At 38.1% G+C, this 17,608-nt stretch overlaps 1 protein-coding gene across 50 annotated transcripts in view; it reads right to left on the bottom strand.

Annotated features, from left to right (window-relative positions):
• The window catches only part of PAM (peptidylglycine alpha-amidating monooxygenase), a 271,170-nt gene that overhangs the window by 104,102 nt on the left and 149,460 nt on the right, over positions 1 to 17,608 (bottom strand). For all 50 annotated transcript variants that reach the window (XM_048221066.2, XM_048221085.2, XM_048221072.2 and 47 more), the window contains 2 exons: positions 12,386 to 12,443; positions 676 to 763 (listed from right to left, as the gene is read on the bottom strand). In XM_048221066.2, coding sequence (XP_048077023.1) covers positions 676 to 763; positions 12,386 to 12,443 — 146 coding nt within the window. The remainder of the gene's footprint in view (positions 1 to 675; positions 764 to 12,385; positions 12,444 to 17,608) is intronic.

The following is a 17,608-nucleotide window of genomic DNA, read 5'->3' as shown; positions in this document are numbered from 1 at the left end:
AAAGATATTAAGACTCATCACAGTGATTAAAATAAATTCTAAAACTGCAACAGTTGCTTGAATCAATGGGAAGGCAGTGTGGTGAAATGGAAATAACTTTGGATTTGGGACCAGACAACCCAGGGTTCTATCCTGGTCTGACACCTACCAGCTGAGTTACCTTTAATATGATACTGATTCTCTGAGGCTCAGGCTCCTTGTTTGTTAAGTGGGGACAATATTAATTGCTCTGCAAAAATTTTAGGAAAAAAAGAAATGGCGTATACAGATCACCTAGCACGGTGTCTGGGATAAAAGAGTGCTCAATGAACAGAGCCTTGGTGCTCTTTGGGTTGAAGCATGATCTTAAAAAAGTAAACATCAGAGCATCCATTATCTAAATTGTCAGTCTTTTTTTATAAGCTGTCTGTACCTTGATACACTATCTATGACAACAGACGTAAATTTATTAAGTCAGTGTCAAAGACTGATGGATGTGCTCCATAGCACACTAAATAACTGTGATAATCAGACCATGATAACCACGTGAAGCAAAAGAACCATGTCCTTTCCTGAAAAGTAAATACTCTACCTGTTTACTAATCAGCTGCAAAATACTTGCACAGATGCAATTTGTACTTACAAAAAACATACATTTTCTACACCTCGTTTGACCGTGAGCCCATTATCCCTTACCAGTAACTTCCAGTGGAGGAAGGCATATTGCATCCAAAAAGTAACATGTGATGAACAGTATCCATGCTGGCACGAGGTTTGAAGTCAACTGTTAAGAGAAAAGGACACGACTGTGACTACAACTTACACTTCTGTGCACAAACTGTCACAAGAGACCGCATCATTCAACAGTCCCAATAGCTGTATAACAAAGCTGTTTTCTTGCTCTTAGGATAGAAGGCTCTGATGGTATAAATTATCTTTCTCATTCCTTAAGATGAGCATGATTTGACAACTTCATTTAGTAGGAGAGTGAACTATTATATGACAAAAAGAGAAAGTAATAATTAATAGGCTGAAACTACACATATGCCCCCACACACTGTTTTAATGGAAGACCCCTTTTAAAGTGTTGAGAGCAGTATGCAGGTACAAAATGAAAGCTCCGGGCTATGAGTTCACAATATATTCCCTCCCAGATTTCAGCAGAGTGCTGAGTAGCATAAAACACCACACAACACCGCACAACAGAAACCACAGTGAGTGGTCAGAACATGAGCAAAAGGATTCATAACACAAATTTATTACCATCTCAAAATAACAGCAGTCACTGGCATGTGATATGAAGAAACAATTTACTAGAAAATAAAACTGGAAAATGTATCCTTTTTTAGAAAATGTATCTTTACAAAAGTACCAAAGAAAGAAAATCACTGTCCTGGATGAACACTGTACTCTTGTTAAAGGGACACTGGAACTGACCCAATGTCATTTCTTTTTCTCCCCTAATAACAGTGGTTGAAAGACATTAAAAGAAACAAAAATGAGTTGAGAGAGAAAACAAAGCAAAAACTAGAGATAAATTAGACTAGCATGCACGGTCAATACTCAGCACGAGCTCCCTTTCCTGGTTCGGGTGTGGCTCACCTACTTTTGTCCACATTCGGAATGCTGCACTGCCAGGCCAGTTTCCAGTCCCCCTTACGTAGAAAAATGCTAAATAGCTTAAAATGATCTTAAGTTTTGGGTATGTGCAAAACTGCATCTTCTAGCTCTTTTTCACTGATGAAACTAATAAAACATCATTTACTGCTAAAATGTGTATCTGAGTACATGAGTATTTATAAAATAAAAGATGTTCTACGTCGAACTATAGCGCCATGACTTGCAAGCGTGGCTGGTTAGAAAACACAGGACACCTACTATGAGCCATTTTGACTCACAGCTTCCAGGGGAAATAAAACGCCCTTCACTTACTGCAATGGCAATAAGAATTTAAAGCCTAAAAATCCCATCACGAGATATTCAGGCCACCATTTAAGAAAGTAACAAAGAGAGAATGGCTGGAAAATGGACTTGCTATAACTTGAGGCTTTGTTTTCTAGCATCAAAGAATACAGTTAGCCTATGAGGTTGAAGTAGATACTTTGGAAGGAAAGAATCAAGTAGAACTTACCACAGATCACAAATCATAGAAAATCCTACTGCTAATAAGCCTAAATTTGTTACCAAGAGAAACGGAAGGAATAAGGGGGATTCCATCTCCACAGACTCTCTCAACTTAAGTGTAGAATTTCCTTCCTCCCTTCCAGAGCCCTCCCACAGTATCACCCCTGGCAGAATTAACTTTGAAAAAGTTCTAAGGTGGGAGTGCCAGGCCTTTGTTTTTTATTCACTTTAAATTTATTTTGGTATGTGATGCAGTTTGCTATCTTATCTTTGTTTTTATCAAATGGCTTACATCACTCTATGGACATCCAACTTCTTGATCTGACTGTATCCACCTCCTACTCTCTCTCTCTCTTTTTCAGTATCCCTCTGCCGGTCCATGAGGCGTTTGTCAAACAACAGGGTGACTCCTCTGCTTTTTCAGAACCTGTGTAGATGACTGGATGGTTCCCATTCCCCTTAAGTTCATTTGCTATGGGTGGGTTATATTAGTAGACTTCCTAAGTTTGAATCATTCTGGGAATTTTGATAATAAGCCAACATGGTCAAGTGCATTTTATCAAGAATTAAACTGTTGGGTGCAAAGCAACACTTAAAATCCAGGTGGAAATACCCAGCAGAAGAGTGGGATTCTGTGACTCCTGTTTAAGAAAGAGTCAGAGAATTACATATTTGGGAATCACTCAAAAAGTGAACCGTGAAGTCATGAGGGTGGACAGAAAAGGCTCAGGACACAGTCTTAGGGAAAGCCCTGAGCTGGCAGGATCCGTGTAGGAGACCCCAGCAGTTGTTTTTGTTTTTTTGTGTTTTTTTTTTTAATATTAATGCAGTGTGTGTAGTGCTGTGAAACCAGGCAAACATTTTTTTTTTAAAGAGTGGGCTATCATTAAATTCATAAAATGAAATATTAAGCAAAATATTCAGGGAAGGACAGAGAGGAGACCTGTTGGGAGAAAAAGAGATCGTGAAGACATACAATCTCTATGGCTCTTCATTAGGAAGGAAAGCCAAATGTTTTGCCTGGGCCCCTGCTTATGCAAGAGGAGCTTCTAATTGCCTTTGTAAAGGGCAAAAATTATTCAAAGTATAACTTCTCTATCCATTTTCTGATTTTTTTTCTCCTTCTGACATACTATTTTAAGAACCACTTATTTGCTCCACATTGAACTCTTACTAGATAAGTGTTTAATTTTAGTTTCTATGATTAGAAACAAATCAATATCTTTAAGAGGTAGAAAAAGAACATTCCTCAGAGTTCCCTCGCATCGCTTACTCTCAGTGACTCATGCATTCCTCCAGAATCTCAAGATCTAATTTGAATGCTAAGTAAATTACCGGTATAGAGTGGTATATAACCATCTTTTTCACATCCTAAAGAAAGAGTATAATATCAAAGTATTTATATAATTATAGCTCAAAGCACAACTCATTGCAAGCTGAAATGACGAATACCGCCAGCAAAAGGCATGTCATTTCAAAATGTAAATCTAAAACAACAGTAGGTGCCATAAAACAAAGCAAGCCTTGGACAATTTCATTGAAGGGCCTGATGCCAGTGGTGGGGAGGGGTCAACTGGGAAAAGATTAGGCGGACAGGTTCATTTCCTGGGTTTGCTCCGTTCCTACTTATTATTCCTGGTTTTGCAAAACAAGATCCCACCCCTCGTGAATAAGAATAAAGTCTGCTGGGCACAAGATACACTACAACTATGCTGGAGATTTCAACACTACACAAAAAGAATATGGGAAAATACTCTCAAATCCCATCTTGAAAGAAATCCGCCCCCCTTCTTTCTTTTTCTCTCATCATACAGCTAAGAAATAAAGAATCCAAGAGGAAGAGAGCCAGAGGATAATAATGAAAACAACTGACAGGCAGAATAAACAAAGGCAGCCTTGGGATGGCGACAAACAGGCAGAAGCACAGCCTTGTGAGAACACAGGGGAATATTATATCCGATAAGATTAAAAAGTACCACCAACTCTTCTAACTCAATAATAAGATGACAGTTGCTTAAGGGGAAATGGAACTTCAGTCTCAATGGGTGTTGCTTCAGATTGCCTGATGTATAAGATCAGGGGAAAGTTTATAGGCAAGTAAGTGTGAGTCAGTCCTGGGAATCAAATATTGTTGAAGAGCTAAGACTCCAGAAATAGTAACTCATGCACATTAATTAAAGGAATGTGATGGCGCTGAAAGTGCACAGGTTGGAGGACTTCTCAAAGGATAATGTCATCTGAAGTGAAAGACTTGAAAGATGCATGTGGGCGACATACTGAGCACGATACTTAGGTCTAGTTTCTGGAGTTCTAAGCAAAATTTGTATTAAGTACATGAGGTTGTTTGAAATTTATGGCTTCTTTTAGCTAACATTAGACTACAATCGGGGCCATAAAATTCTCTAAGAATGTGACCTAGGATAGAATTTCATTTAGCACTTGGCTTTCTCTCTCTGTTTCCTTTCCAAGTGGATATCCAGGTCTGCATGTCAAATTTCGATGTATCTGCCAGACGTGGGACGTGGGAAGATTTCGAAGAACCCACGTAGCCAAGTGTAGGAACTAGAGATTTAGGAGATATCCATGCACCTATAATCAACCCTAAATTATCACTGAATATGGGAGAACTCCCCTTTTAGCTAAATATATGCACTAGAGGAATACTACAGACCCTGGATAATTAATCTATCAGATAAAAAAGAACTGACTTGTAAATGCAAATTTGGATCTTCGGAACTTAGGCATTCTAGAATTATTGTCCATATATATCATTAGGGATCAGTATTGTTGACTTTGTTTCCTTTTTTCCTCCCAGTGGAATCATATTGTACATAGTAAACGGTTTATTTCCTATGCTGTGGATATTTTTACATATTATTAAACAACTTTTGTCAATGGTACTTTTTATCCAGTGCTGTGCATTAGATTTATGCTACGCCACTTATTAAAAATAAAGATGCTCAGGGTCTATACTGGATCAGTCCTAGCCCTTCCTCATTCAGTATCTCATTTAAATCTGAGAGGTCATTCCAGGCGAGTGTACATGTGAAAAGTTTCACAGGTGAATCCCAGGTGATTCTGACCCCAGTCAACGTTTTTAGTGACTGACTACATATTACAGAAGTATGCTTAGAGTTTAATTACCTCATCTTAGTTAGCCTGGATTATATTGCCCTCTTAAATGTACAGGGCAAACAGTAAAAACAAAGTTTCTTTCTTTCTCTTTCTTTCTTTCTTTTTTTCTTTCTTTCATTTATTTAAGTTGGAAGGTCATTACCTCACACTCAAAGATGGTATTTTATATTTTTTTAAGATTTTATTTATTTATTTGTGTGTTCAATGAGAGAGAGAGCACAAGCAGGGGAAGCGGCAGGCAGAGGGAGAAGCAGACTCTCCACTGAGCAGGGAGCCTGATGGGGGACTCGATCCCAGGACCATGGGATCATGACCTGAGCTGAAGGCAGACGCTTAACCGACTGAGCGATCCAGGTGTCCCAAACAAAGGTTCTTTTAAAATAAATTTATAAAAAAAGTTTTTTGGGGGGTAAAATTGGTTGTCCATCAAAATCACCTCATGTCGGGGCGCCTGGGTGGCACAGTGGTTAAGCGCCTGCCTTCGGCTCAGGTCGTGATCCTGGCGTTATGGGATCGAGCCCCACATCAGGCTCCTCCGCTGTGAGCCTGCTTCTTCCTCTCCCACTCCCCCTGCTTGTGTTCCCTCTCTCGCTGGCTGTCTCTATCTCTGTCGAATAAATAAATAAAATCTTAAAAAAAAAAAAAACATTTAAAAAAAAAAAAATCACCTCATGTCATTTTAAGGCCGAGGTCTGAAGCTGGCACATCAGTTAAGCCCCCGGTGCTTATGGTTACGTCTGTGCGGTGTCCGTATTCTACTACTGCTAGTGCTTTCACCCAAATTCAAGATTAAGAAACTAGAGAGATGTCACGTTTAAGACATAAGAATGTAAAAGAGTAAGGAGGGCACATATTGCATGGTGCACTGGGTGTTATACACAACTAATGAATCATCGAGCCTTACATCGAAAACCGGGGATGTACTGTATGGTGACTAACATAATATAATAAAAAATCATTATTAAAAAAAAAAAAAAGAATGTAAAAGAGTTGTTATCATTAAAAAAAAAAAAAAGACAGGTCCCAGATCTTAATATCAGATCCGTAAACATTTCTTTGTTTCCCCCAAAATGAAGACTGTACTTCAAAATCCACTCACAGAAACTGAAGATAATGCTCTGAATTGTCATGTAAGTGTAGGATCTGATCACCCTTAATGTTCTTCGTCGTGCAGTGGGGTCAGAGGGTTCAGACTCATGTAAAGCCCACAGCGGCAAAGCCCATTTAGCAGCATGTTAAAAACCCACAGCCTTTGCATATTATGTTATCTTCTGCCAGCTTCCTGCATAACCATAAAGCAATTCTACACTAAAATAAAGACCTTTTGCTTGAACATCTTTAATCAGAAAGTTTAATAGAGAAATCGTCATTAATTCTCGCTAGCTTGGACAACGATGTGCACTTCAGAAAGAGTCCTTAACATGGTTTATGAGGACTTGAAGCTGCTGTTGCCAAATTAACCAAGAAATAAGACCCCTGAACAAGCCTTTAAGTGGAACACAAATTTAAAATGAAACAATCCTTGTCTCCAAATACAGGAATTCAAGCACAAAAAAGAATTAAACTTCTGGATGATAGACCTTTTGAAATGGAACTGTTTGGTATATGTCAGAACCAACTACATAATCAATAAATAGACTTTATCAGCCAGGCTGTGCAAGATAAAATAGCATAAGCTTCATTAAGCCTTGTATTTGTGATGTCATCCCCGTGGTAGTCCCCTATTAATTTCCTGCAGAGAGAAACCCACTGCCCCTTCTCACCTTTTCAGCCGTGCGCAGTGCTGACCAGTCTCCTGGCGCACCAAGTTTGCCACATGACAGCTGCCTGCACCACTCTGCACTCTGGGCAGGCAGCCCTCTGCACTTAACAACCATCCCGAACCGCTGACGTTCACCGAGGGCTCGCCCCACGCCAGGCTCCCTCACTCTCACAATGACCCGAGGAGTCTGGTCCTTTCCCCTCAAGCAGCTGAGCCTTGAGGACAGACAGGCTGGTAACTCGTGTGCGGCCATGCGGCCGGGTGTGCTGAGGCTCATTCTTGAGCCCAGTGTGCTCCTTCATCGGTCATACCGTTGGCCGCTGGAATAGTCTCCTCCCCTCTGCGGATCCAAATGGACCACCTTCCCAGATGCAAAGAAAATCCTCTCTGTCTCTCACAGGAATGTTTGGTCTGACTAGAACAGCTCACACTCACCTATTTAGAGCTGGCCCCTGACGTCGGCCCTACTGAAAGAGCGGAAACCACTATTTCCAAATAGCTGTCAAAATGCCAGGAACCCCTGGCTAATGAAGGGCATTCACGCATCAAATCTGACACAAACCTGGGCTTTCTGAATTGGCCATTTTCCTGGGAGCATTGGGGGGGGGGGTGGCATTCTGACATCACTGCAGTGAAACAGCACCGTCTGCGCGTCAGTTACTTTCTGGTGATCTCCAGACGTATGTAACTGAAGACACTCCTAACTCTCAGCTTTATAAAACATAACGAGGTGGTTCCTACCCCTCCCTCTCCCTTTGTTTCATCACCTGAAAAAACAAAACAAACAAACAAACAAACAAAACCCTGGGGGTTATTAGGGGTCACTGTGTTGGAAATGTGGTATTTGGGGGACCAAACCATAGAGGGCATCCTAGAAATACTCTGACACAAGGCGGACAGCAACAGCCTCTCCTTCCTGATGATGACCAAGCGAATCAGGACTCCCCTGCTCATCAGGGACCTATACGTGTAGCTCTCATTTGTGCTATCTCTCCAAGCAACTTTCACTCAGAAACTAGAAAAGCTTCCACGGGTGCTTGTGGGAAGTCACCCGATGGTCTTGTGGAGAGACAGCCTACATTTTTCATGTTGAGGAAAATCCTGGGTGAAGACAGAAAGGAAAGGTTATGCAGTCAATTAACTGGAAGCAGAAAGGTGACAGAGTGACTGCACGGGGGTGGAGACTCACACGCACGTACAAACACACACACACACCCACACCTTTCCGCTGACTGCTGTCATGCCATAACATGTGATTATCTGAGCACTGTATCCTGCCAGACCTTGGTCTTTATAGTCATGTAATGACTTCATGTAACGACCCATAAGCATGGTCAAAATTAGGTTGTTCCTGCATTATCTGAAGTAACACGGTAGCACCTGGACATGTGCTTTGTATAGGAAAGGTCATGTGTGGAAATACTCAAGTCTAACTGTGCTGTTCTGCAGTAGACCTTGTTCTACATTCAAGAGAGAAGCCCAAGAAAACGAAGAGCAATGAATCACTAGATTAATTTCATCTATTTCTAAATTCAATGGCTTCTATCTCATTTGTATAGTGCAATTTGATAGATAGGGACCTGCCATCATTCACTAAGGAAAAGACACATTTATTTACTGGTCATCCATGTGAGGGAAAGCAAGTGGATGAAGATGACAGTCAAATTTCTTGGCTGAGTGGGCTGCTGTCAGAGTCAATTCCTCTGAGTGTCTGTAAAACACCTTTTAGACAGCATCACAGTTCAGTGGTCAAATGCAGATTTTATCATACCTTCACCATTCCAATCTGTGATTTCTTATTAAAACAATAAACAAAAGCAATGCTCTAGGGAAAGCTATGATTTTGTTCAAAGCAGAAAAATTATATTTATCTTCATTATGGTATTTCCCCAAACAACAATTTTAATTCACATTTAATAATTCAGTAGAGACACATAAATGCATCAGAGATGTTGTGTATGCTCATACGTAAATATGACATGCATATGCACATATAAATTCTATGACAACTGTGATGGTATCGTCTCAAAATGAAGAAGTATGTTTATCTAAAATGAATTACATAGCTAGTCACACAAGCAGAAAGCCAAAACTATAAACTATTCAAATGCAATTCTGGCTTTTAACACCATCAAGAGAGTTTGTTTTGGTCCTAATAAGCAATCTGAATTGTACTCTGCCTTTTGTGATTTTCTTTAGAAATTTGAAAAGCCAAAGGAGAAAGTACTTTTCAGATGTCATAATATTTGTAGTCTTGTCTTCTAGAATTCTGCCAGGCTATAATTTCTTTAAATTTGTATCATACCTCACATCCCCATTGCCTTGCCCAATAACAGGCACAGAGCAGAATGTTTTAAGTCTGCCAAATTTATGAATAAGTGGCTTTTCTTAAAAAAGAATTACTCCTTTATGTTCAAATAAGAGTATAATTAAAGGCAAAAAGGTAAATTGTCCACTATATGATATATTGCTTTAAAAATGGTCAAGCAAACACCTGTTTAGTGTTCACTCATGTATGAAGCAAATGATATTGAGTCCCCACCACATCCAGTTGCACATATCCCACTGGCATTCAAAAACTGAAGAGGCACAGATGATGAAAGCAGAAAGTATAACACTGATGAATGTCTTAAGAAAAGAAATAATGTATTAAAGGCTTTAGAAGTCCTCATTCTCAACCATATCTAATCTTAGACCTAGAATTTGGGACAACCCACATTTTTCATTCATGGCAAAGCCCTGGTTACCACTAGCAAAACTTCCACTTTGGGAATCTGGAAAAGCTACATATGACCACCTTCACAACATACAACCTATGCATCCAAACCCTTTTCCTTCTGCAAATCTTCAGTCTTCATGTGTACTGGGTTCCATCTTGTAAGATGGTTTGAGGTTTACTTGTCTTTTTGGCAAAACTCTGTTCCTATCAGGGAGTGAAGATAAAGGAATGAAAGAATAATTGTATTTGATGTGAGGAAGACGGAGATGTGCTACTGCTGTACCCATTTCATAACTGCTTTCATTTCTTCCTTGATTCACTATCCTCACATCCAAATCTGTTATGATTTTGACAGCATACAGGTAGGGGAACACATAGCTAGTAAAAAGCTTGGACGTGTTCCTTGATCTCTCTGACCGTCTGTTTCCTCTTCTATAAAATGGCTTACGTATGCTTAGCTCTAGAAGAATCTTAGTGTCTTAGTAGGCCCTTAGTAAATAGGTGGTAATGAGCTGATTGTATGAGCAAGGATTCTATATAAACTAACATCCCACCATTTGATTAAATCAAAGAAAGAGATGTTCTTGTCTTTGTTTCTCTAACTATACGATGGGACTACCTTCAGGGTTGTCCTAAGAATTAATGAGACAATACACGCAAACTTCCCCTTACTTATTCCCTTATATAAATGATTGTTCGGTATTTCTCTTTGGTTTGGAATTTTCCAGTTCTAATTTCTTTACACCTAAACACCTATGGTTGCTGGATTATGCAAGATAATGGTAACCACAAATCGCCTGGGGCTAGTACATCAAAGGATTTGAACAAGTGACAAAATCTTTAGTATCCATGCAATCCTCCAGGTCATAAAGAAAATGAAAAAGATACTGAAAATAATTATTAATCTTACAAACTCCTTTAATCTTAGAACTGGGAATAATTTACTCTTTGAAGGGACGTGCCTAAGAAAATGCAGAAACATTTAGTACCCTAGTTCTAATGTAGCCCTTTATGAGTTTCCTATGAATATTTTCCTTGACTGAATATATTCACTTGTACTTTTCAATTTTAATTTATGTGAAAGTAAACACATTTATATTAGGAAAGCAATAACGCATTCCAGGATATATATTTATAGTCCTTAGAGTCACCAGCTCTGAAATCATATACCACCACCATCCAGAAACAAATCAGTAACCTATTAATGTGAGACCCGTAATGTTGCTGTGAAACATGGCTATCATATTTATACAGGTATGGAGACTGGCCTTCTCTTCTAAGCAAATGTGAAACAGGAGCAACCAAGACTCTCTTGGAACTTGGAAAGAAAATATAAAATCAGTAAAGAAAAAAGACTTTATGTAAAAACGCCTTTCAGTGAGTAAATATTATTTTCTCCTAGGCTGCCAAAAATGTGGATATGAAATTTAGGAAAGCTTTACTGTTGATATTTTAATGATGAATTTGTATCCTAAATCACATTTAGCATTATGCAAGGCACGACAATTAGAAATCTAAGTTATTCTCTGTCTTTAGAGGTCAGGATCTGGGAGCACTGTCCTTTCTACTTTTTTTGTCTTGGTAGTATTCAATTATTATACAAAGTAAGGACGCTCAGGCAACACACTAGGTCTGACTTTCATTCTTAGGAATTAACTATGAGAACACATTTTGAGAGTGCTGTTATAAGTTGTATTTTCTGTTGGAATTGCCACCAAAGTGTGGGGAAAAAAAATGCACATTGGGCTAGCTTTTCAGGTCTATAATGTATATTCCTGTGGGAACAACCTCATGAAAATTCATCCTCAGATGGCCCTGAGGCGACTGTACACATTTTATAATTCACATAATAGCCTTTTCAGACAGCCCACTTGAAGATTAGTTTCATGGGACCAAAGCACAACTCTCATTACCATTACTTTCTCTCCAAAATCAACATCTCAAACCAGAAAAGTAAAGCAGAGGGAGAAAAAGAACAAATCCATGAATAATCTGCCAATCACACCTCCTCCCTACACAGTTAAAAGTCTGTCATAGGATATTTCAATTAAAACAACCTAGATGAAAACAGATGGCATTTTGTCCCTTTTCCTATCTGATTTAAAGCCTCAGCCGGGGAAGGACCTGCCATTTATGAGTCCTCTTAGTCTATATTACAAACAAGAGGACTAATGTTCCTTCCTTTCCCCCTCTCTCCCTCCTTCCCTTCTTTCCTTCTCTCAATCTCTCCTTCCTTCCTTTCTATCCATCTACTGTCTGACAGGTAAAATCTTAAATTCCCTGATGTTGAGTCTAAGTACAGTCGATTTATAGCATGAACCAGCAGGTAAATAAACAGTCTGTTGAGTGGAGTGGAATTAAGCATCCAGCCACAGACAGAAAGCCAATACTATACAAATGGGACCGCATGGTATTGGCAACCATCGACATCTGCATGCAACTCCTTAACTACTATTACTCATGAATCTCTCCAGATACAGTTTGTAATCTCGTCTCTGAGTGGCTCTCTCTAGTTTGTTTCTGCATTAGGCATGATAAATGCATTTTAGAAACTGACAGTAAAAGATTAATATGCTCATAACCATGAAAGAGAACCTTTCACCGATTTCAAATAGCTGCCCTCCCTTTGACCACCCATCCCGGCACACCGTCCAATTCATACTTACTCACGAAGGCTTCCTCATCCACTGGCAAACGCACGGACATGCAGAAGTATGTATCAGACTGTTTGAGAGAGAAAGATACAAAATCTGAATTAATCTGCTGCTAGTAAAGAAGAAGAAGAAGAAAAAAAAAAAAAAACCAGTAAAAGCATGGGCTCTATGACTGAAAAAGAACTACTGGCCCAGTGAGGTGAAGTTGCCTGCCGACTGGGTGTGACCAAGTTAATGGAAGGGCCAAGTCTAGAACATAGGTACTTCAAACATTTTTCTAGAACTCTTTCCTAACTGACTTCAAATCCTATTTATAAGAGCAGTTATCATGAGTGATATTTCTAGTACTGTCACAGTTGAAAGGCAACATTTTAGACGCTTCTATAAAAAGTGAAACACTTTAATGCACTTGACTTTAAAGTGGTAGGAGTTCGTGTTGACCATCTTCGCTATATGCATAATTAAATATTTAATTTCCTGAATCACTTTACAACTGCTCAAATATTAAATTTGAGAAGTACAATGAATAAGAGTTGGTCTTAAAATATAATATTCGGTCGTTCTCCCATACTTCAATATTTTTATGTAGAACATTGAAGAAATCAACATTAACTCAAGTTAACTTGACTCCTTTCTTTTCCAGCAACTAGTCTCTTATCTAAATGGCCACTTTTTTCCACCATCAAATTTATTAACATTAAGAATTTTTAGTGATAAAAACTGCAATTTAAAAAGAATGAGCTTCTGTTGATCTATGCATTCCACTTCCCTAGTGGAAGACCCTAGGCAGTGAAGTATGTGCCGTGGTCGATAATATACCCATTACAAGTATAGACTAAACTCATTTAATAATTCATACTTCATGGATTAATACCGTACAGTGCTGGAATCAAGAGACTCCACAAACACGGGTAGAGATCATCTGCGTATCACTAAACCTACTGGTTAGCACTGAAAAATAGTTAAATTTATACCACTTTTAAAAATGCTTTGTTGGGTGGAAATTCAAATATACCTCAAATCTGCATCTTAAACTTTGAAAAAAGTTTAGAAAAATAAGATTCAGTCTTCATTACTACGTTTATATATGCCACTTTTTCTCTCAATTGAGCCAACTGTTTTGTTTCTTAAAAGGCTTTATAATTATTTAGATTTACCTTTATTTTGCTAAGAAGGAAATATGCTGGGAAATGTTGAAGACTGCACAGCAAGGAGGTTAAGCTACGTAAATGACAGAGGTGGGGACTGTGTATCCAAAACCCGAGAATATAATGGCAAAATAAGGATTAAAGATCTTATAATCATGTACAAGATTGTTCATAAATAATTTTACAATCTTGGAATTACTAGTGTCACAAAACTCCATTCTAACATAAAAAATAGTAAGTTTAAGATTCTTTTCTATTTGGCCCTCCCAAGCTATGAGGAATTCAGGACTGGAAGCTATTCATGGCTACTACAGGCGCTGTTGCTACTATTACTATTGCCAAGCCAACAGTTACTGAAATGTTTATTATGTGCCAGGCTTAGTTCTCCACGTATTATATCATTTAATAACTAAAACAATCAAACATGGTAGATAGATACTATTATGAACTCCACTTTACAGATAGTAAGAATAATAACTAACGTTTACTGAGAACTTACTATGTGCCAACACTGTTCTAAACACTCTATAGTATTAACTTCTTTAATCCTCAAAGCACAGCTTTGTGATATAATACTATTATTCTCCCCATTTTACATATGAGGAAACTGAGGCAAACAGAGGCTAAGTAACTTTTCTGTTTGTTCTAGTCAAAACCTGGCAATAGGAGGGTAGGCTCCTGAATCCCCTCTTAGCGCAGTTTCTTTAGAAAGCTGGTGATTATAAATCTTTGCTCTGCCTCTTTAAGATGTAAATCTTCTATAACCCAGAACTGTCTTCTCACATTCAATGAGACAATTCTGCTCTGGTTCTCAGCCAGTGGAGCCTTGCTCTAACTTACATCACTGCTTCCTGTCCTATAGATACGAGAAGCTTGTTTTTCCTCTAGATAGGTGCCAATGAACAAACCCAGACGGCCCAGTCACAGGGACCAATCCCCCTAAGACCCCTCAGTGCTTTTCCCTTAGCATCCCCAGACTTCAAAGGTCTTCTGTCCTTTGTTTTGGCAGAGTTGACTTTGGTTCACACTGGACCTCCTTCACTATTATAATGGTTGTTTTTGAAGAAAATCTGTCTTTACCACTTTAACTCATGTCCACCTGATTTACCTTTTGACACTAACAAGTGTGGGAGCTGGAATCGAAACAGAGGTAGTCTGACTAATGTATTGCAGATCATTCAAAGCAATATGAACAATTAATGACTTAACAGGAAATATAAAAACAAAAGTCAATTTAAAGTAGCTAAGCCCATATTTACAGTAAGAAAGCATTAAAGGTTGCAATTAAATGCACATCAAACCAAAGTTCTTTCATATTTGGACTTAGAGTTTTTGGTTCTATTTCCTCTTTCATTTTATTCTAAACCACTTCAAGCTACTTTTGGAGTAGTTAAGTTACAGGACTAAATACATATATCAAATTCACAAAGTTGGTTCTTTTGATTAAAAATAAACAACTAGGAACAATAATGGTTCCATATACAGAATAAAGGAAACTACTATTATTCTCAGAATTGATCAGATCCATATTGGAATTCTTATTCTTATCAGCAGCTGCACAATTTAAAAGGACAGAATAATTTGGGAATATCTTCCTTCTATCAATTTTTATTTCTTGGCTTATAACTTCTCTGATAACAAGAATATATTCAGATTTCAATGGTTTCTTTTCTGTTCTGTTGAAGCCAGTTGAAAAAAAAAAATGAAGAAGAGAAGAGAGAGATCCTCTACAGAATAAATAGCATTTGGTAAAACATTTTGGGAGAGCAACGTCTGTATTACCCAGTGCATCAGTGGTGTCCCATGCCCCATCGTACTCTGATTTACGATTTTACTTATGCCCCATTTTTCAAGATAAAGAATAATTCTGTTGGAAGAAAAGAAGGTAAAACTTTTTTTTCTAAAAATGAGCACACTAAAAAATACCATGTGTATCAAATCAATAATTAGCCTTCGGCTGGAAGCTCTGAAGACCAGTTCAACAGAACAGAGAATAACAAAAAGTCATTTATTCTTTTCTCTGCGAGTGTAAAAGATGTCAGTGCTTTTGTTGTATAGTATCCTGGTAATACAGTTTGGTTCCTAAAATTAAGTTGAGAGCTCAAGATCTCTGTAAGGAAGGTCATTTCCAGGGTTTAATTGGAGAAGCCGTATCTTAAAGATGACTCAGGGCCAAGTTCTTGTCTCCCTTGGGCTGGCTCAGTCTGAGTAAGCCCGATTTTTGTGTTACTTCATTTTCTTCTCTGTGACTAGGACTAACAGGCACCGCATCTTTTTTTTTTTTTTTTTTACAGAAATAGAAACTGATTCACAGAAAGGTTATTGATCTACGTAAGGCCACTCAGGTAGTTAGTGTCAGAATAAGGATTAGAAGTCCTCAGGTTTACACCTTCAAGATGACTAGAGATAACTACGTGTCTTTCCTGCCACTTTCTTGCCATTAATCTAGTTTCTTGCCATTTTAATCTAGTTAAATGTGATTCTGGAGAGTCCTTTGAACCTTCATACCTCTTTTTCTCTATAAGACTAAATCCTATATTTTAAAATTAAATGTAAGGCTCTTCATAAGTAAATGAATAACATTTTTTTATAAGATAGGTAATTTGCAGAAGAATGGATCAGACAATAGCCTTTGCCTAACGATTACGAACTCATTACAACACAAGGAAAGAAAGATTATTTAGGTGATTACAAAATACTGTTTCATCAATATAGGTTAACTTCTATAGCAGGTCACCAAGAAGGAATAGTTACCTTAAATTTAAACTTCATGCTGTAAGCAGTAGTCAATATAAGAATTTAAGGCTATAATAACATGTAATCACATAGTTAACTACTAGCAACCCTGCTACCGAGAAACTCTTTTTTTAAAAAAACAAAGCCTTCTGAGACAACAATTTTAAGAAAACTGGGACAATATATTTCTCAGAGTAATACCATTATATCACTGATAGGAACAAGTAACCAGTTATGCTTTACTTTTTTGCAGGATAACCACTATCTAACAGTACCCTGATCAGATAAATAACCCCGCACGCTTTGTCAACAACACAAAAAAATTCAACTGATTTAAACATACGATCAATATTTACCATATGATACCTTGTCAAAGGGAAAACATTTATTGAGCCTCCTACTTTATTCTAGAAGTTTTCCATCTTTGTTATTTTCCATGATAACACTGCCAGGTAGGTGTTACAGACACTGTTTTAAAGGTGTAAAACTGAAGTTCAAACAGGTAAGTAACTTTGTGATTAAACAAAATTCTCAAAACTGATGAAATGGAATTTGAACCCAGTTCATTAAAACACTTCTCTGTCCACAATGTGAAGATAGCTATTAAAAGGTTGTTTTTCAAATCTCTCTAATATCTGAAAAGTAAATATCAGTTCCTAGGCACAACTTTAGTTGTTTACTTCATTAAGGGGAGAAATAAAGGAATCCAAGACACATAAAATTTAACAAGAAGTTTAAGCCCAAGTCCCCTAAATTTTCAATAGCATCCGAGAGTATCTCACGAAAGCTTGTTGACAAACTGCAAAGAACTAGACTAGAACCACAGCGATTTAATTGTGCCATTATTTTGTTTCTACAGAGTAAAGCTATTTGAAAGCATATACATAACTCAGATCAGTGTTTCTCTCTAACACATTCTGAAGACACAAACACAGCATCTTACTGCCCATTGTAATAGTTTCTTCATTTGAACACACTGTCCCAGAGAGGATGCTTCCATAATTCAACCCAAACTACCAGTACAACCTTTCACAATTTTTCATACATCATCATCATGAATCCTCTTTTTCTCTCTGTGGGAAGAACACAGTATGTGAGCTTGGCGCCAGGGGACTGTCTGTAAAATACTGCGGATTCAAACTGCTAACATAAGGCTCAGACGTACAAGAAGGGAGAAGTAATGTGAATCTACACAGCCATGCTTCCCAGTGCTCTCTGTTATGGCACATCAGCCAAATCTGAATCAAGAGGGATATGATATTGCTGATGCCTCTTTACTGCTGCTACTGGGAACTATCCAAGAAAAGCACATTTTTCCGACAAAAGAAGTATGCTAGAAATGAAAGAAAAG

Source organism: Ursus arctos, unplaced genomic scaffold, assembly GCF_023065955.2.
Source record: "Ursus arctos isolate Adak ecotype North America unplaced genomic scaffold, UrsArc2.0 scaffold_5, whole genome shotgun sequence".
NCBI classification, from domain to species: Eukaryota; Metazoa; Chordata; class Mammalia; order Carnivora; family Ursidae; genus Ursus; species Ursus arctos.
Note: the sequence above shows the minus strand (reverse complement) of the source record. Positions and strands in the feature narration are given on the sequence as shown.